This window comes from Leuciscus leuciscus (genome assembly GCF_965113295.1).
Source record: "Leuciscus leuciscus genome assembly, chromosome: 10".
NCBI lineage: Eukaryota > Metazoa > Chordata > Actinopteri > Cypriniformes > Leuciscidae > Leuciscus > Leuciscus leuciscus.
The window spans coordinates 43845472-43866783 of NC_138734.1; the positions used below are offsets into that span (position 1 = coordinate 43845472).

Here is a 21312-nt window from a genome sequence, read left to right on the forward strand (position 1 = left end):
TCGTGCATGTCGAGTGCAGCTTCATCGTGAACGTCCTGTAAATCTCATGAAAGGTCATGTGCATGATGATGCCGAGGATTAAAGCACCGACAGAAAATCAGAGAGAAATTCATTAAAACTGTACAGAGCCCTGACTAAAATATATATATCGTGGCCATGAATTTAGAATTTGTACCCTTGACTTAATAATTTGTTCCCTCGTTTAAGGTTGAACTTAAACAAGGAAATTAATTATTAAATCGTGCGCACGATTTAGTAAAATGAGGGAACTAATTATTATATCGTGCGCATGATTTAGTAAAACGAGGGAACAAATTATATCGTGCAAACTATTTAGTAAAACGAGGGAACAAATTATATCGTACAAACTATTTAGTAAAATGATGGAACGAATTATATCGTGTGCACGATTTAGTAAAACGAGGGAACGAATTATATCGTGCAAACTATTTAGTAAAACGATGGAACGAATTATATCGTGCAAACTATTTAGTAAAACGATGGAACGAATTATATCGTGCAAACTATTTAGTAAAACGAGGGAACAAATTATATCGTGCAAACTATTTAGTAAAACGATGGAACGAATTATATCGTGCAAACTATTTAGTAAAACGATGGAACGAATTATATCGTGCAAACTATTTAGTAAAACGAGGGAACAAATTATATCGTACAAACTATTTAGTAAAACGAGGGAACAAATTATATCGTGCAAACTTTAGTAAAACGATGGAACTAATTATATCGTGCAAACTATTTAGTAAAACGATGGAACGAATTATATCGTGCAAACTATTTAGTAAAACGAGGGAACAAATTATATCGTACAAACTATTTAGTAAAACGAGGGAACGAATTATATCGTGCAAACTATTTAGTAAAACGAGGGAACGAATTATATCGTGCAAACTTTAGTAAAACGAGGGAACGAATTATATCGTGCAAACTTTAGTAAAACGAGGGAACAAATTATATCGTACAAACTCTTTAGTAAAATGATGGAACGAATTATATCGTGCAAACTTTAGTAAAACGAGGGAACAAATTATATCGTACAAACTATTTAGTAAAACGAGGGAACGAATTATATCGTGCAAACTATTTAGTAAAATGATGGAACGAATTATATCGTGCAAACTATTTAGTAAAATGATGGAACGAATTATATCGTGTGCACGATTTAGTAAAACGATGGAACTAATTATATCGTGCAAACTATTTAGTAAAACGAGGGAACGAATTATATCGTGCAAACTTTAGTAAAACGATGGAACTAATTATATCGTGCAAACTTTTGTAAAACGAGGGAACTAATTATATCGTACAAACTATTTAGTAAAACGAGGGAACGAATTATATCGTACAAACTATTTAGTAAAACGATGGAACGAATTATATCGTACAAACTATTTAATAAAACGAGGGAACTAATTATATCGTACAAACTATTTCGTAAAACGATGGAACGAATTATATCGTACAAACTATTTAGTAAAACGATAGAACGAATTATATCGTACAAACTTTAGTAAAACGAGGGAACGAATTATTATATTGTGCGCACGATTTAGTAAAACGAGGGAACAAATTAGTAAACCATGCTGATGTATTAATAAATCATGGGAACAAATTGTTAATTTGTGGCCACAATATACATATATTTTTCCCACATGTCATGTGCAGGGCTCCGTAAAAATGAAATATTAAAATAAAATAAAAATGTAAAAAAGCAACAGTCTGCAATACAACTTGATTGTGCATTATTAATGAAGAATTCATCTGGAATCATTTGTTCCGTTTACCATTTATACATGTGTATACATCTCAAGACATGTTCAGGTGTTCATTCTTAAAGAGATAGTTCACCCTAAATCACCCTCATGCCATCACCGATGTACATGACTCTCTGTCTTCAGATAAACACAAACAAAGATTTTTTAGGAAAATAATCCATCATCATGATTCATTTTTGGGTGAACTATCCCTTTAAATCTCTTTACGCTACATATAAAGTATTAGTTCATAAGGAACCTGGTGGAGTGACGTGCAACTGTAATGCTAATAATGAACCCGGAACTACTGTATTTACTGCCGTTCTGTTAATACAGCAATCAGGTTCAAGAGGTCATGCTATAGAGTGAAGAAGAGTAACGGCTAAAGCGTGTTTCAGGAGCATTCACAATACAGCATTATATAACAGGAACCGTATTGCTTCAATAACAGCACAGCCACATTTAGAACTCATTCACGTTATTCAGATGTTGTTCAGATTGTGTGAAACGTGATGCTCGCAGTAGCTGGTTTATTTTTAATAAAATAAATACTTTTATTCATCACGGATGCATTACATTGATCAAAAGTGACAGAACCACAAAAATATGAGGCAGATCAACTGTTTTCAACATTGATAATAATCATAAATGTTTCTTGAGCATCAAATCATCATATTAGAGTGATTTCTGAAGGATCATGTGACACTGAAGACTGGAGTAATGATGCTGAAAATCCAGCTTTGATCACAGGAATAAATTACACTTTACTATATATTCACATAGAAAACACTTATTTTAAACTGTAATAATATATCAAATTTTGTATTGTATTTTTGATTATATTAACGCAGCTTTGGTGAGCAGAAGAGACTTCTTAAATCCTACCGACTCCAAACTGTTGAACGGTACTTTGTGTTTTGTGTGTTTTAGCACAGCTGGAACACTGGAGTGACCAATCAGCATCTAAATTATCATTAACAAGAAATAAGCTTCTTTGGATTAATACATCAAACAGTTCAACAATGCAGCAGTATAAAAACACATGTGTCCTAATGCAGTGTTAGTTTGTTTGGCTCATGACCGCAGTCCTCCAGCCATGTGACACAGCAGACGCACGACGCTCCATTATCCCCCTGGATCTTCCTCTGCCGGTGGATCACATCCGCTCAGCACTTCCTCTGACTGTCTCCTCTCTTCTCTCTGTAAGATAATGAAGTACTCTGAGCAGCGGATCCCCACGCTGAACGAATACTGTGTGGTCTGTGATGAGCAGCACGTCTTTCAGAACGGATCCATGCTGAAGGTGAATCTGACTGCAGGAAATCATGTTCTTACTCAGTATTTATTTTACTCAGTCTTGTTTTCCAGTACAAACATTTCAGAGCAAACAAAAATGCTTCCTAATTGAACTCCAAATCAAAGACCCTTAAGGAAAGATTATTATTTTATTTATTTTTATAGATAGATAAATTATTTTCTGTATGGATTTCAATAATATTTTTTATTAAATTGTATTTTTTTTCCCCTAAGGGTCTTTGATTTGGAGTTCGTTCTCAATATTTGTGCCATTTTCGGTATTCATTGGTAATATACTAAAATATATTACATGAATTTCATATTTCATAAAATAAAAAATTCGTCGTTTTGAGCGTCATGTGAAAAGCACCAGAAATCAAGATGCATGTACTTGAGAAATCTTTTAATGGCTCATGATTGGTTGTTTTTCCCGCCAGCCCGCGGTGTGCACGCGAGAGCTGTGTGTGTTCTCGTTCTACACACTGGGTGTGATGTCTGGAGCGGCGGAGGAGGTTGCCACTGGCGCTGAGGTGTGTGTGTGTCTCATTTATCTGTTTCTTGCTGAGGTTTCTCTAGATGATATTTGATTGTGGTGCAACGGATCACAAAACTCACGGTTCGGCTTATTTATGGTTTTTGTGCCACGGATCGGATCATTTTTCATATCAGCAAAAAAAAAAATCTATACAGTATATGAAGAGTTCAGATGCAACGTGCCATCTGAAATTTTCTTCTAGAATGATTTTTATCAAGCTCGCATATTTAATTTCAATAATTTCACTTAAATGGTAATGAAAATTACCTTTTAATTGTCATTTAAGTAAAATTAATTCACTTAAATATACAAGCTTTATAAAAAAGATCATTCTAGAAGAAAATTTCAGATGGCACTTAGAGGCTTTTGCATCTGAACTTTTCATATATATATATGGGGGGGGGGGGGGGGGTTATTTTAATTTTGCTTTTCATTTATTACTTAAAACTCACTTGAAGTTCTTCGATACCACAGCAAAAACTACTAGCCTAACTGACACAGTTCAAATATTATTAGAGACGAGTGAACAGTCAGTAATAAAATAAGAACAAATACACAAATTACAAGCAGAGATGAATACTAAATAACAACGTTATAAAGTCTAACAGTAATGTTCAGGTACAGGAATTAATAATTAAGCCTAAATGTAAAATAACACTATTTGTCACTGAAGAAATGAAATTTAGGTTAATCTTCGTTAAAGCTGTATTTTGTTGTTTTATTAACATTAATGACACAGACGACAGCAGGAATATTAGGCTACTGTCACTTTAAGACCGAAGAAACTGACACACATCCGGTTTCTTTCTCAACTGTTCATTCATGACATAACCGAGAGAAAACTTGCCGAGACGGGCATTCAGACATCATTTTGTGTGCATGTGTGCGTTCAAGGGCAAGAAAACGCGAAAGAGGAATCAATTCGGTGTTCGAGCGCTATCTCTCTCTCTCTCTCTCTCTCTCTCTCTCTCTCTCGCTCTCTCTCTCTCTCTCTCTCTCTTTCTTTTCGGCTCTTCTTCCGCGTTTAAAATAGTTTGAATGTGTAAATCGGCAAAACAAAACACGTCCAAATGATAAACTTTCACTCTATGATGGTTAAATTTAGCAGTTAATCCACGGATCACATGCGTGCCGAACCCTGAGGCCTGATCCGGACACATCACGATCAGCTGCGATCCGTTGCTCCTCTAGCATTAGCTGTGTGTGTGTTCAGGTGGTGGACCTGCTGGTGGCCATGTGTCGAGCCGCCCTCGAGTCGCCCCGTAAGAGCATCATCTTTGAGCCGTACCCGTCTGTGGTCGACCCCAATGACCCCAAAACACTCGCCTTCAACCCCAAGGTGACCGTCTCTACTCACACGCACATGAGCTGTTGGTCATTCTGCTGTTGTTCAGTCGGTATAGATGTAGAGTTACAGAATTAGTAACACTGGTAACACTTTACAGTAAGGTTCATTAGTTAACTTCATTAGTTAGCATGAACTAATAATGAACTGCACCACTTATACAGCATTTATTAATTTTTGTTAATGTTAATTTCAACATTTTCTAATACTTTATTAGTTAACATAAAATCTTGTTAACATTAGTTAATGCACTGTGAACTAACATGAACAAACAATGAACAGCTGTATTTTTATTAACTAATATTAACAAAGATGAATAAGTACAGTAACAAATGTATTGCTCATGGTTAGTTCATGTTAGTTAATATATTAATGTTAACTAATGAACCTGATTGTAAAGTGTTACTGAAAGCATCATTAGCCGGCCGCATGTTTATAATGCACTGATGTCTTATTTTGCATTTTGTCTTTTTCAGTACAAAAGAGTCAGAGATCAAGTCTTGTTTTCCGATGTTTTCCTTGGTTTATACTCCAGAAAACAAGAGAAAGATCTGTCCTCGGGGGGAGAACACTAATCTTGCTTTCCCTCTGATCTGAGATGTTTCTGACCCCACGCACAGATTTTGTCTCGCTTAGTTTTAATGCATTTTTAATATCTGAAGATTTTTTGCCTCTTGAGTAAATCTGTCTTTATTCAAAAATGCAAAGGACAAAATACAAAATAAGACAAAAATATTAAGAAAATATTTTTTGTTTACAATTAAATTATTAAAAAAACTGTACGTTTAACCAGCATCAATCTCTCCTTTCTTGTGTGTGTGTCTGTGTGTGTCTGTGTGTGTGTGTGTGTGTGTGTGTGTGTGTGTGTGTGTGTGTGTGTGTGTGTGTGTGTGTGTGTGTGTGTGTGTGTGTTCGTGTGTGTTCGTGTGTGTTCGTGTGTGTTCGTGTGTGTGTGTGTGTGTGTGTGTGTGTATGTGTGATTATTGTACTGCTCCTGTGCCGAACAGAAGAAGAATTATGAGCGTCTGCAGAAAGCTTTAGACAGTGTGATGTCTATTCGGGAAATGACGCAGGTACAGAAATCATGTTGAACAGAGACGTCTAATAATATTTCATGATTCATCTGGTTTTATTGTGCTTAAATCTCTACAACAAATCTTTTCCACAACGTTATATATATATATATGATACTGATAAATGAGTAATCAGAGGCTGTTTTGCTGTAACTGCTCTTGTATTCTCAGGGCTCGTATCTGGAAATAAAGAAACAGATGGATAAACTGGATCCTCTGGCTCATCCGTTACTGCAGTGGTGAGTTAATCAGGCACAGGCCAGGCATTACAGTGATTTTACCACAGTAAGTGTGTTTATTGTGTTCACCTCATCTCTCTCTGCAGGATTATATCCAGTAACCGGTCTCATATTGTGAAGCTGCCGCTCAGTAGGGTAAGATGAACACTTATGAACAGCTTTGCATTGAAAGGCTTGTCTTTGCTCATCTGTGTTTCTGTCTGTGTACAGCAGCTGAAGTTCATGCACACGTCGCACCAGTTCCTGCTGTTGAGCAGTCCGCCGGCCAAAGAAGCTCGGTTTCGCACCGCAAAGAAACTCTACGGCAGCACCTTCGCCTTCCAGTGAGTCCCGGTGGCTGCTAGACATGCACAGCTTGTGTTTCAGTCGGACTGAAGTCATTACGAACATGAACGCTAAACATGTGATCGGGTTGATGTGCGCGTTTATATGTCACAAGCTTCAAATCGGATCGATTTTTTGACATGCGCACTCTGCAGGAATATATAGAGTTTCCTGGTGTTAGCACATAATAACTATTCTCATGCATTGGTTCTTTATTTGTTTTAAGGCGAGACACGGCAGGCAAAAACATCGGGGGTTTTTTTACTGGTCAATTTTGAGATTTTTGGATATTTGTCATCAATAACATGTATTCTTTCAGACTTGAAATACAAAAAAAGTCTGAAATACACATTTAGGTCTTTATTTGACTACACTTTGTCTGTTTGCGTCTGTAGATTTCTCATACATTCAACAAAAGTTGTCGTTCTTAATCCTCCCGCTGCTCCGCGATCTCTGTCTGCTCCCTGTCATCACACACACCGCTGGAAAGCTCTCTCTCTCTCCTGTACAATGCTGTCGGATCCAAATATGGTCATTTCCTTTTTATCAGTAACCAATCGTGAAAGTAAAAGGGCTGAATGCGCAATCTCATTGGCTGATGATAAATCTTTAAAGCCCGTTTTCTCAAAATGACTTTTCCCTCATTCTCCAAGTCCGAAATCTCCACTTCAGTCGCACCGATATACGCCAAACTCTCCAGTCTTGTACCTAGTTATATTATGAAGACATTTACTGAGGGATTTGTAAATATATTATTCCTAGCCTGATTTATATAACATTTTATTCCAAAAAACATGACGAAAATAAATTGTTTAAGGTTATTGACAGTATATTCTGATTTACAGGATAACAAAAGTAGATATCCATAAATCCCTCAATTTTTCCCCCCATCTAATATGTGAACACAATGCAAAAAATTTTTTTAACCTGGCTTTATCCAATACTCAGATTTAGTTTTTTTTATATATATATGCAAATTAGCGCATATTTAATTAAATATTGCCTCATTTGCATATTTAAACATTAAATTACAGAAAACTTGTAATACATTGTTTTCTCATCTTAATGTAGGTAATGAACTGGGAAAGTTTCATGGTGATATCTGCTAGTTATTTTTTTTTACCCTATTCACCTGTAGTCGCCTTAAACTGCAGACTTAATATTTATCCATTGCTGGTCATAATTTGGAGACGATGAGCACATGAACCGTTGTGCTGCTGCTGCTTATATTTATCACGCAGTAAAAATGCCCAAAACCAGTCGTCTGTGGATGAGAAACCGAAACAAGGACTGATGGGACGTCGTCCTGCTCCAATTTTAGAACGACGAGACACTCATTTATACGACACTTTATTCAACAGGAAGAACAGCTCGTTCCTCGTGTCACACGTCATTACGCTATTTCTACATCATTGCACGTGCGCAGCCCTTTCAGTTTCGGATGTTCAATCCGATCAAGTGTTTACATGTTCTCTCGATCGGATTAGAAAAGGAATAAACCGAAATTTCATTCGGATCGAGCTCAATCGGATCGATTAAGGCGTTTACATGAAGGCTTTTCAGTCCGATTGAGCGTCAATCCGATTACTAACGGATTATTTGGTTGCATGTAAACGTAGCGAGTGTCCCGCAGAAGCACACGGACACACGTCACAGAGAATCAGGCACATGTCAGAGGCGATCACATCAGATCGTCGGCACTCACTGCATGCAACAAACTACAACACTTTCATCATTATGAACACAACTGTCTTCATTGAAGGCAAGCAGTGCAGTCCAACAAACTACAGATTTACTGAATATGGCATGTTGCATCATTGCCGCTTGCAGTATAACCGGGGTTCCCGGTCTTTACAAAGTCTTAAATTCAGGTATAAGAAAAGTTTTAAAGTCCCCCTGTGGTGAAACTCAAGCTTTTAATGTAGTTTATGTGTCTATGTGGTGTTTTTAATCTGCTTTAAGACAAACCATGTGTAAGTTCATAAGTCGACAGCATTGCTGAGTATTTCCTCCTTAAAACTGCAGTGAACCAAAGACAGTCTCAAACACACGCTTTGAAATCGCTGGTGTTTCTGACGTCACAAACTACCTTGTAACCAATCAGATCAACGTGTGATCGTCAACCAGTGGATCTCTGAACTGAGTGAGTGAGTGGAGGCGGGGCTCATTTGCATATTCATAGCACCGCGCATACTAAATGAGGCAAGGCTGTCGAGTTACATTCAAGATATTTCAAGGCATGAATAGTTTTTTTGCAGGAAAAAACTTTAAAATATGTCATTTCGGTGATCAAATATGAGTTTAAAGGGATAAGATGATTGACTACAGGGGGACTTTAACCTTACTCTTAGCCTTAACTTGTTTATCACAGATTTGAACAGGATAATCTTGTATTGTAGTGATATAAAAATACAATGAGAAAAAATTTACAAAATTAAGTGCATTAAAGTCAGGGTTTGAAGAAACTGCAGGTGGTTTGTAAGTTGATGAAAAGGTAATAATTAAACTGAATTCAGTTGTATCATATTTATAATAATAAATAATTCTTTACATTTATATAGCGCTTTTTCTGAGACCTCAAAGCGCTTTACATAGAAGGGGGGAATCTCCTCAACCACCACCAATGTGCAGCATCCACTTGGATGATGCGACGGCAGCCATATTGCGCCAGAACGCCCACCACACACCAGCTTACTGGTGGAGAGGAGACAGAGCGATGAAGCCAATCAGTATATGAGGATGATTAGGAGGCCATGATGGACAGAGGCCACTGGGCAAATTTGGCCAGGATGCCGGGGTTACACCCCTACTCTTTTTCGAAGGACATCCTGGGATTTTTAATGACCAAAGAGAGTCAGGACCTCGGTTTAACGTCTCATCCGAAGGACGGTGCTCTTTTGGCAGTATTGTGTCCCCGTCACTATACTGGGGCGTTAGGACCCACACAGACCACAGGGTGAGCGCCCCCTGCTGGCCTCACTAACACCTCTTCCAGTAGCAACCTGGTTTTCTCAGGAGGTCTCCCATCCAGGTACTAACCAGGCTCAGCCCTGCTTAGCTTCAGTGGGCAACCAGTCTTGGGCTACAGGGTGATATGGCTGCTGCAAATTTAAGGCCATAAAAAGGCCATTTAAGGCCATTTTATTTAAGGCCATAAAAAGGTACAAAAAAGTCTTAATTCTCATTTAAAGTGGTCTTAAATTAGGTCTTAAAAAGCTTTAAATTTGATGTAATGTAACATTTTAAAGGCAACAACCTTGTTTATTTCTCTCTAATCATTTCTGCCAGAATTAGAAAAACAACAAAAACTTATGTTTATGGCATTTTGCATGAAATCAGCAAATCCCGTGTATTGAGAGAGACCAATTTTCCAACATAAACTGAACAGCATGAAAATGAGTTTTAAACACATTAAATGCAGTTCTGGCTTTAGTTTTATTCTCTAATTTGATTGGATTCAGCAAGTAAAATCTTGCAATAATGTGCATTTTTTTAATATAATCAGGTTCGATTCAGTTTATTGGTTGTAGGTTAAGAACAAAAATGTGAGTTTTTGTTCCCTATTCATTTAAATCTGCCAAGAACTCAGATTTATAAGTCGTTGATCATGTGACTATTCAGAGCACAATGACATGTTCCTGACAGACCGCCGGTAAATAACATCAGGAGGATTGAAAATAACAACAGGTTTATTTTGGGTGTAGACTTTATATACATTTGATTGTAATCCAGGTGGTCTAAATATAAACATGCCAGGACAACGCTTCAGTTTTTTTGGGTGCTATTTCTGTGCTTTTTGAGTTATTTCGGTCGACACATTTCCACGTTTATAAAAGTCTTCCAAAAACAGCCGACAAAAGACTAGCGTAACTCTTTCAAGCTGCAGAAATATCTCCAGACGGCTGGTTAAAAATACGCCTGTGCCAGATTTATCAAACCTCCGCTGATGTTGCATCATCATGTGCAGATCATCAGAATTTTTTGGCACATTTATAAAACTGAAATGAAAATGTGAATCTGAAATGTGAGTGGTGCAAAACTTACAACTATGATACTAGGACGTCTGCTATGCAGTCGCAAGGTGTTGTTGCTTGTAGTTTTGCACCCATCTGGACTCTGTGATATTGTGGTCTGTGGGATTTTTTTTTAAAACCTTTTTTTATCATCCGCCTCCAAATTAATATTGAGCATCGTAACATTTACTTACTGCTATATTTCTCTCACTCTCTCTCTCTCTAGTGGTTCCCATATTGAGAACTGGCACTCGGTTCTGAGAAACGGACTGGTCAATGCCTCTTATACTAAACTGCAGGTATGTAAATTACATCAGTCAGCTGATCTCAGACTCGTCTCCTGATTGGACAGTTCATGTCCAGACTGCTTCATCAGCCACAGTTCTACTTCCTTTGTTAAAGAATAGATGGTGTGTGATTAACATTAACATTTGAAACATTAATCTGCTACATTGTTGCAGTCTTAAAGAGTAGTATGTGAAACGAAATGCAACATTTGAAACATTAATCTGCTACATTGTTGCAATCTTAAAGAGTAGTAAGTGAAACCAGTACAAACATCTAAACATTCTAAATCAAGATACATTTACACTTGCGAAGCAAAACGACGTGAGTTAGGAAGTCTTGTTTTCTGAGACACTGATCAAAATTAAGTGACTTAACTTGAAACTTATTTCAGACTCGGGTCCATATCAAAAAAAAAAAAAAAAAACTTTGTTTAAAACAACAAAGATATCTGCCAATGGGGTCAGAAAAATAAGTTACACTGCAAAAAATGCTTTTCTTACTTAGTATTTTTGTCTTGTTTCCAGTCTAAGCATCTAAAAAATCTTAAATCAAGAAGCATTTACTAGATAAGTAAAATGACAAGAAATTATAATGTTTATTACCCCATTGGCAGAAAATGAGAGTTTAATGAGGTTTGTGTTCAACAACAGAATCCTCCTGGAATGATCTGTTGTTATAACATCTGTCCATCCTCAATGCCATGTCGATCATCTCCATGTCTTCTGTTGCTTGTTGACGTCATATTTTTCTCCTTGAAGGACGACCTCAGTCTCACAGCTGTAAACTCTCGTTCATAACTCATGTTCATGTATCCTTGTCTTCACTGGAATCCTTCATCATCATCATCATCATTCATCTTCTTCCTGAGCATCACTCGTTCCTCATGCTTTACTCCATTTCACATGATGCTTTTCTTTTCATTCTTGGCTGTAATTGGCCAGAATGCATCACCTCATGCATCTGTGATGATGTCAGAGTTGTGCGTTTGCTCTCTGTTTGTTGTTCTTCTCGGTTCACCGCAATAAAACAGCAACTCTCTCCTCCTGTTGTTCTCTTTCATCAAAGCTGCATGGAGCAGCGTATGGGAAGGGCATCTATCTGAGCCCCATATCCAGTATTTCCTTTGGATATTCAGGTACGATCCAAACCTGCGTCTTCCGTGTGTTCGCTGTAGATTTCACATCTCAGTCTCTCTCTCTCTCTGTAACAAACACATCAGTTTTTGCTTTCTGATCCATTTGAATGTTTTGTTGTGCATGCTTTGATTTTAATGCAGTCTTTTTGATTCAATAATGTGATTTTTTTGTTATGGACTGGTTTTGCTTTTCCACACCGCTCAAAATCATTCTCTTCATCAGTATTTGGTCTTGTTTTTCAGTGAAAGTATATTTAAAACTAAATGCATGTACCCGAGAAGCAAATTAGTGCAAGATACACTGTAAAAAAAATATTTTCTTCCTCTGCGTTTTAGTCTTGTTTTCCAATACAAACATCTAAATATTCTTAAATCAAGATGTATTTACTGGAGAAGGAAAATTAAGTTTTGTTTACTTGAAAGAAAAAAAAATGTGTTCTTGTTTTAAGCATAAACATAATTTTTGAGACATTTTATTCAGAAATCCTTTTGAAGCAAGATCTTCTGTAATTTTGCTTCTCCAGTAAATGTTTCTTGATTTAACAATGTTTAGATATTTGTACTGGAAAACAAGACAGAAACACTGAGGAAGATTTTTATTCAGTGAAAAGATATTTTTCTCTAATGTTCATTTTTCTTTATATTTTTTAGTTTTAAGCCTAATCCACTTTACCGTTTGTTAATTTTCCCCCACGTCAAACAAGGAATAAATAATTTACCAATAAAAAAATTAATAAAAAAAAACCCATCAGATTAATTTTCTATGAGCTAATGTTACAGTCTCATGCAATGCTGCTACTCAAGTAAATGTATTTTGTTTCAAGACTGTGTAAGGCCCGCTATATTGGCCCAATCTGCCGGTTCGCCAATACACGGGGAAGGTTGTCACGTGTTCTGTCCTCACTCATGCAAAGTATTGGTTGGTTAAATTTGCAATACATTAATCATGTACTCACTCGTTAATTCATCTGACTCCATAAATGAAAGGTTTTAATAATATCTGTGCCTCACTAAAAGTGAACGAATGTTTGACTATTCCTTTAACCATTAAATGAACAATGTCAAAATCAGTTATAATAATCATATGTAACAATTTAATATTTCAGATATCAGAGATCAATTCCACAATCAATTCAAATATCTAAAACATGGTTATACATTGGTTACATCAAATAGTCTTACCCAGCTTGACCTGAGAGAGAGAGAGAGAGAAAGAGAGAGGGAGAGAGAGAGAGAGAGAGAGAGAGAGAGCGAAACCACCTATCCAATTCCACGTCCAGCCAAGAAGAAGCGACAGAGAGAGCCAGAACACCTTCCTTTATCCTCTGACCAGGTGACAAGGGGGATGGGGTGAGACCACCCTCAAATGGCTTCTATCCCACAGAAGGGGGGTTGCCTTATCTCTAAACCAGTTTTCTATGAACTTCTATAAACCTTATTTCCTTTTATTTTATCTATCTGGATATGAGATATCTGTACCACTCACTTTGAGACATTTCAAATGACACCAAAAACATAACAGTCAATGTTGAATATTCACATTAAACCATGTTCTTGTGTGAGTTCCTAGTTTCTGAGAGGAAGAAAGGCTGTATTGGGGGAGGTCAAATGTTAATCAGCCAGCAGGGCCCTTTTGTCCCATAAATCAGGCCTCAACCAGTATTTTCAGTCTTACAACTGTTTAGATATTTTTACTGGAAAAAGAGACAAAGTCAGATTGACTAACAACATGATTTTTGCCGAGCACAAACACATGCCAGTCGTCTCAATCTCACATCTTGCAAAAAATAGAAAAATAACCAACAACAAAATCCTGCAGGAGGAAAACCAACGCGCTTCTAGCAAAGAAGATCCAGGACAAAATCTCTCAAAGCCACAGCCAATCAGAAGAGCGTGTGGGCGGATTCTCGCGGCACAAATAATACACTTGTTTGTTCACAGTTTGAACGTTCTTGTTTCCAATTGTTTAATTTCAAGATCTGAGGTGAATTATCCACTGTTGCTTTTACAGCCACAAAGCTGGAGCACTAAATGATATTCAAAGTCACATGACTCGCTTTTAACATTAAATAAAGCACATAAACAGCGCCTGAGATTATCATCTTTGTGTTTGTTGTTCCAGCGCGACGTCGCAGAAAAATAGAAACCATTTCTAAACTAGAATCGTCGCGTGACACCGTCGCGGCTGGATAGGACACACACTCTGATTAACATGGAGAAGAACCTTTTATCACGCGTCACAGCGTCACAGTGTGTGTAGTTAGGACACGGTGTTAGTCAATGTTAACACGGGCCGATTCGGTTCTGTCTGGCTTCATCATTTCACTGGAAAAGGGATGTGCAGAAGATAAAATGTAGTCTCATAGATGTATTATATTTCTGTGTGTGTGTGTGTGTGTGTTTTAGGAATGGGGAAAGGACAGCATCGCATGCCCACCAAAGATGAGCTAGTCCTACGCTATAACCGGATGAACACAATGCCACAGGTACGGCAGTGACGTCTCATGTTTAAACTCTGTGCTCATCGTCCCGTCACAGATATTAATGTGTGTGTTGTTTGTCTTTCCACAGAGTCGCCCGATACAGTCGCGTTTCCTCCAGAGCAGGAATTTAAACTGCATCGCTCTTTGTGAAGGTAAAACATCTGGATCTCACAGTGTTTGTGTCACAGCTGGTTTCAGTAACGAGAGTTGAGGCAGGATCTGTCACTTTTATTCACAACTTACACCAGAATAACAAACACAACCAACTAAACATCGATGAGAACCGACTGAGATTGAGGGATAATACTGTATATACACACAGAGTAAGGGGCCGTTTACACGACACCGTTTTCAACTAAAATAGTCATCTTTTTATTCCTTTTGACCGTTCATTTACACGACAATTGGATGCAAACTTTTGAAAACAGGTTTTAAAGTGCAGGTTTTTGAAAATGATACTGTTATCGTCTCCATGTAAACTAGCAAAAACATGAATTTGTGGAAATTTGTTGTCATGCGTTCAGTCTGTAGGCGCGTAATGTTTCTTTACAAAGTGACATCGCCATCTACTGGCCTGGCATGAATAATACAGCGTTTTTAGAGGGAATGGGATTGTTTCAAAAACGTTGAAAACATTTCTGTTTTTGTACATTGTTGTCCTGTAAACGGACCCTAAAGGGAGGGAGAAAACAAGGAGCAGGTGGGATTAATCAATGAGTAGCTATGGAAACAAATGCAAACATACTTCGAAACCATGACAACTGAGACGAGATCTAACACAGGTAAAACCGGTAAAACAGAAACATCATGTGATGGTTTGTTTGATACATTTTGGTCAGAGAAAGAAAAAAAAAAGATATACTGAATAAATGACTTTTGTTCTCTTAAAACCTGGATCTCAACCAAAATTCACACATGAAAAGTGTTTTAGCTTTTATTTTTATAGTTTTCGTGTAAATTTTAGTTAATTTTGTGTAATTAATTTCATTATGTGCTATTTTTTTTTATATTGCTATTTAGGTTTAATTTATTTCAATTTTTTGAAATAATTTTTTTTATTTGTTTTCATTTTTATTTATTGCCAGTTAATAATTTTAAACCTATGTCAGTTTATTTTTCAACTAATATTTACATTTTATTTTACTTCAGCTTGATATCAATGAACAGAAATGTTTTGAATAGTTTTAGTTAACGATGATAACCCTGGTGTGAACATCTGTTTCCCCGTCGCAGTGATCACATCAAAAGACCTTCAGAAGCACGGGAACATCTGGGTGTGTCCGGTGTCGGACCACGTCTGCACGCGCTTCTTCTTCGTGTGAGTGTCTGAGCCAGAGAATCTACGGAAGCCCTGAGAGGCCATGCACTGTTGTCCTTTTCTCATTTCCTTGTGATCTCGACATGAAACATGTTTTCTCATGATCTTGATTCAACAAAACTCGACACAACATGACAAACTTTGTTTTCTGATGATCTCGTTTTTATTATGTTGAGTTTTGTTTTCAATATCACGAGAAATCAACTTATATCGAGATCACTGGAAAATGTATTCAATATCATGAAAAAACAAGAAAGAAAAAATAATGGTCAAAATTAAAATTATATAAAGTACATAGAATACATCTCACATTTATATATATTTACAAACTTTTTATGTTAGATACGATTATTAGCGATTCATTGATTTGACAGCACTAATATAAATAGAATATATAAAGAAGTACAAAAAGCACTGACAAAAAATAATGTATGTACACAATATTATTATAGATACTTGCAAAGGGGAAAAAGTGCACAGAAATGGTGACTATGTGCAGGAAGTTTGATAAATATGATTGATTTACATTTTGCATAATATGTAAATATATTGCACATTTGTGCTATTGCACATTAACAAACATTGCACACTAATAAAAATAACTTAGTATACAATAGCTCACCCACAACAGTCTATCATCATCATTTTTGGATGAATTATTTTTATTAAAATTTTTTTATTATATTTATTCTAGTATTTACAGTTTTACAGACAAATAAACTTTATAAAAATATAAAATAAAATAAATAAATAAATAAATAAAAAACCAATAGCGACAAAAAAAAGTCCTTCAGTTAGATTCACGTTTGCAGTTAAGCACAGGTTAGAGAGGTATGAAATATGAATGTGGTGTGTGTGTCTCTCAGGTACGAGGACGGTCAGGTGGGAGATGCTAACATTAACACACAGGAGCCCAAGATACAGAAGGAGATCATGCGCGTCATCGGCACCCAGATCTACTCCAGCTGAACGGATCGGTTTCTTACAGAGACGCTTTGAGACGGACACATCTCTGGGCTTCAGACTCCGAGAAAGACCCGGCCTCTCTCTCTCTCTCTCTCTCTCCTGCCTGCTGTCGTTCCTCGACTCTATTCCATCTATACTTTCTTTTTAGTATGGGATGATGCGGGTGTGGATTTCCAGTGTGGGATGGACTGGCGACCCTCCGTTCAGAAGGAAACCGTCAAAAAACACACGCTTCTATCGAGTGCAATAAGCCCCGCCTCACAACCCGTTCTGACCTCTCTCGTTGACCTCCCGCAGAGCTGTCAGTCACAAGCAGACAAGCGCCTGATTGGAGGAGCCGTCGGCCAATGAAACTGTTCTGAACTCGCATCTGTCAGATTTTTTCTCTCAACTCTTTTTCACATCCGTTCCAATCTGTTTCTCACACTGAGTATCTATAAACATGAGCGTGTTTTTTTCCATCTCTGGATAGTAAATGATGAATCTTTGTGCACTCTTATTGTGTTTGTGTGGCGTTATCTGCTGCTTTTCCTGACTGATGATGACACATATTAATACCCCAGATGTATTTATCTCTGAGTTTCCCGCTGAAATCAATTTCTTGTCTTTTGTTCCTCGGTTCGCTTACACGCGTACAAGCGCTCGCCCTTGATTTATCGGGGAGCCGATCACGGATGAGAGGACAGGGACACGTCGTTACTCATCTTTATGCTTTTATCTTCTGGATGGCGCCGTTTCTGAACCGACTGAAAAGCGCGAGGTTCAGGGCCATTCAGTGATGTCATCGTCTGAAAATGTGGAACAAACTAAAGCTGACGTTTCAGAGAGGCTTTTAGTTCTGCTGTCAGTTCTCAAGACATTCCTGAAGGCTTGTGGGTCATTTCCACAAAGCTTTACCGTCGTCGGTCTGCCGTAGGATAATAGCAGTCAAACGTTTGGACATTCTTCATTCTGACTCTTTATAATGATAGTAAAGTCATCGAAACTCACACATGGAAGTCTGGGAAAGATTTAGGGATCAAAACGTGACAGGAATGAAAACTTGCTGGCGTAACCATTTAAAAATACAGTTCATTAGTTAACATGAAGACTTCTACAGCATTTATTCATCTTAGTTAATATTAATTTCAACATTTGCTAATGCGTTATTAAAATCAAAGGTTGTATTTGCTAACACTAACATGAACAAACAATGAACAGCTGTATTTTTATTAACTAACATTAACAAAGATGAATAAATACTGTAACTAATATATTGCTCATTGTTAGTTCATACATTAACGAATGTTAACTAACGAACCTTATTGTGAAGTGTTACCCTTGCTGGCATGAAATGAAAGTTGAGAATCTCTTTTTCACATGTATTCAAGTGTAATGATGTGCACGGATAAATAATTAATAATTTATATCATAAAAAAAATATGAATTGTGGGTAACACTTTACAGCAAAGCTCCATTAGTTAAAACTGCAGTAACGATTTCTGAGAAACAATCACCAAGATGAACATGCCCCGCCCCCTAGTCCAAATGACCACGCCCCTATATTGATAGCTCCACCCCCAAATTCTCCTCCCCCCTAATGAGTGGACACTCTCCTAACTGCTGATTGGCTACAGTGTGTTGTGCTGCTCGATCCACTTTCAGTGTTCCTCCTTTAATGTTAGTAAATGTACAACTGTAACTTTTTTTTGTTTAAAATTTCGAAAATGTTTATGAGTGATTCATCATTCATCTTCCCAACCGTGTTTTTGTCTTATCCTGAATCACTACTGCACGCCTAAAACAAGTGTTTATATTCCGACTGTTATAGAGCGAGCGGATGAGGAGCTCAGTACCTGCGTGATTCTGCCGAAAAATACTTTTATTTCATTTTGATCATATTTTTTTATTTTTTAATGAAATTTTTTGGAGAATTTATTTTATTTTCTATTTTATTTACCTTTAAATGACTAGATTTGATAAATAAATAGTAATTTAAGCACATTCTTTCAACTTAAATTCAAAATAACTCACAATTTCATGCATAACCCTTTTAATTCAGCTCTAAATATCTTACATTGGGAGTCTTTGCCGACCTCTTGTGGAAAAATAAACAATATAAGATGATATTTCATGACTCTAGATGGCCTTATAGCTCTATATGAGCTGTTCCTCTGGGTCCTAAAGTCAGTTTCTTCAGTGTGCATTCAGACACACATGTAGACTTTATAAAATAATTTTTCTGGTAAAGTTTAAGCATTTTTAGTTTGAATTTTGAGCATTTTTAGGTTTTTCTATGTGTACTGAAGCATTCCTCACATTCCATTCATTCCTAAGGGGGTCAAATTGACCCGAGAGTGGAGGATTTGTTACTTTATTTTTATTTATTTTTATTTTTTAAATATTTGTGGTTCAAGTGCAACAAAAGTCGTAGAGTCTTGGACCCCTCTGATGAACACTCAATTATTCAAATTGTTTAAAAAATGAGTTTGGGGTCAAAATGACCCGAGGGAAGGATGAGCAAGACAACTGCAAACATGAGTCTGTTGTGTCCAGACGTTTGACTGCTGGTGTTTCTCGTGTGTTTTGACTTTATTCTGTTGCTCTTGAACGTTTGTGAGTATTTCGTGGTGTTTATCTTGATTTTAAGGGCGTTGCACTGACACAGCCTGCGTCTGACTCTGGATCTGTGTCAGATATGAGACAGTCAGGTGTAGATCTTCACTGTAAATAATCTATATGTGAGTTGTGTGACTGGACAGGAGGAATGTTTCCAGCAGGGCTTGGGATGCGCTCTGGATCCGGGTCGTCAGATCTCCTGGTCTGTGGTCATGCTGTATGAACTGCGATTGTACAGGTGGAATTAATGCTGAACAGAACAAATAAAAGGAAGTTTTGCACAACTTTTAGATGTGTAATTTCTCTCTCTATGTGATTTCTCTATGACATGTTGTTGTTTTCATGCAGTGACGTCTTTCTTGCATCAGGTGGCACTTTTGCTTCACTTCAACTTCACAAATGAAACCTGGACAACAACAAACTCATATATGCAACGGATCCTGAGGTAAATCTGGAAGATGTTTGTCTGTGATTAACCGGTGTCCTGTAATGTTCTGTTATCATCAGCATTAGATTAGAAAGTCCTAAACTCTCTGCTGTTCAGTCTTCATTCGTTTAGTCTGTAAAGTGTGTGTGTATGATTATGATAGTGAGCGACTGGTTAATGTGAGCATGGACTGGTCAACAGGAGTGTGTCCGTCTTATTGATGAGTGATGATGCACAATTTTTTCTCAAGAATTTTGAGTGGATTTCATAAAGAACTTTTTCTTTGTAAAATAATTAAGTTAAAACAAGACAGAAAAAAATGCATTGCCTCTTAGGTCAAAAATACTATATATAAAGTAGTGCTGTCAAATAAATGAATTATATCTAACAAAAGTTTGTAAACATTACATATTTATAAATATATATATATATATAGATATACACACACTGAGACAGAGTGAGTGTGTTTGTGTGCGAGTGTGTGTGTGTGTGTGTGTGTGTGTGTGTGTGTGTGAGTGAGTGAGTGAGTGAGTGTGTGTGTGTGTGTGTGTGTGTGTGTGTGTGTGTGTGTGTGTGTGTGTGTGTGTGAGTGAGTGAGTGAGTGAGTGTGTGTGTGTGAGAGAAAGAGAGAATGTGTGTGTGTGTGTGTGTTTGTTTGAGTGAGTGAGTGAGAGTGTGTGTGTGTGTGTGTGTGTGTGTGTGTGAGAAAGAGAGAATGTGTGTGTGTGTGTGTGTGTGTGTGTGTGAGTGAGTGAGTGAGTGAGTGAGTGAGTGAGTGAGTGAGTGAGTGAGTGAGAGAGAGAGAGAATGTGTGTGTGTGTGTGTGTGTGTGAGAAAGAGAGAATGTGTGTGTGTGTGTGTGTGTGTGTGTGTGTGTGTGTGTGTGTGTGTGTGTGTGTGTGTGTGTGTGTGTGTGTGTGTGAGTGAGTGAGTGAGTGAGTGAGTGAGAGAGAGAGAGAGAGAATGTGTGTGTGTGTGTGTATCATTTACTAATTAGTTTGTACAGCAGTTCCAGGCCACTATTTTATTTGTTTGTTGCAGCTGTTTTTAATGAGTGAACAACATTAAACACAATATCTGTGCATTTAGTGTCTACAATAAAACTAAATTTTAACTTCTTGTTTATTGAACTGTTGTATAAAAGCAGTTTTGCTTTGACACTCATTCTGCTGTTCTGAACATCGGTCATGTGATCACCCGTGGCCCAATCACAGTCATCCTGCTGTTCAGAACATCGGTCATGTGATCACCCGTGGCCCAATCACAGTCATGATGATGATACTCGTGATTACAGAATCTTTATGAACAGCATTAAAAACCTCCACCAGGGGGAACTCAAGCGCTGTGATCTCAGTCCTCTCTCGCTCACACTCGTGTTTCACTTCTTCTGCGTCTCTCTCTCTCTCTCTCTCTCTCTCTCTCTCTGAGAGTGAACACACACACTGTAATGAAATAAAGATCAGACAGGCAGGTCAGGACCAGCAACACACTCACAAG

The 21312-nt window shown here is 37.4% G+C and overlaps 2 protein-coding genes across 6 annotated transcripts in view; one reads left to right on the forward strand and one right to left on the reverse strand.

Moving 5' to 3' along the window:
- parp6a (poly (ADP-ribose) polymerase family, member 6a) overlaps nucleotides 1-19664 on the forward strand; it is a 34689-nt gene extending 15025 nt beyond the window's left edge. For 2 of the 5 annotated variants that reach the window (XM_082182351.1, XM_082182349.1), the window contains exons 11-23: nucleotides 2983-3078; nucleotides 3509-3601; nucleotides 4820-4945; nucleotides 5959-6024; nucleotides 6196-6263; nucleotides 6350-6398; nucleotides 6477-6586; nucleotides 10827-10899; nucleotides 11954-12023; nucleotides 14430-14509; nucleotides 14595-14658; nucleotides 15740-15824; nucleotides 16691-19664. In XM_082182351.1, the coding sequence (XP_082038477.1) occupies nucleotides 2983-3078; nucleotides 3509-3601; nucleotides 4820-4945; nucleotides 5959-6024; nucleotides 6196-6263; nucleotides 6350-6398; nucleotides 6477-6586; nucleotides 10827-10899; nucleotides 11954-12023; nucleotides 14430-14509; nucleotides 14595-14658; nucleotides 15740-15824; nucleotides 16691-16793 (1083 nt within the window). In that variant the 3' untranslated portion in view covers nucleotides 16794-19664. Of the gene's footprint in view, nucleotides 1-2982; nucleotides 3079-3508; nucleotides 3602-4819; nucleotides 4946-5958; nucleotides 6025-6195; nucleotides 6264-6349; nucleotides 6399-6473; nucleotides 6587-10826; nucleotides 10900-11953; nucleotides 12024-14429; nucleotides 14510-14594; nucleotides 14659-15739; nucleotides 15825-16690 lie in introns of all 5 variants that reach the window. The other 3 variants (XM_082182347.1, XM_082182350.1, XM_082182348.1) reach the window with 2 other exon arrangements.
- The window catches only part of LOC309507925 (uncharacterized protein), a 267629-nt gene that overhangs the window by 29586 nt on the left and 216731 nt on the right, over nucleotides 1-21312 (reverse strand). The window lies entirely within an intron of this gene.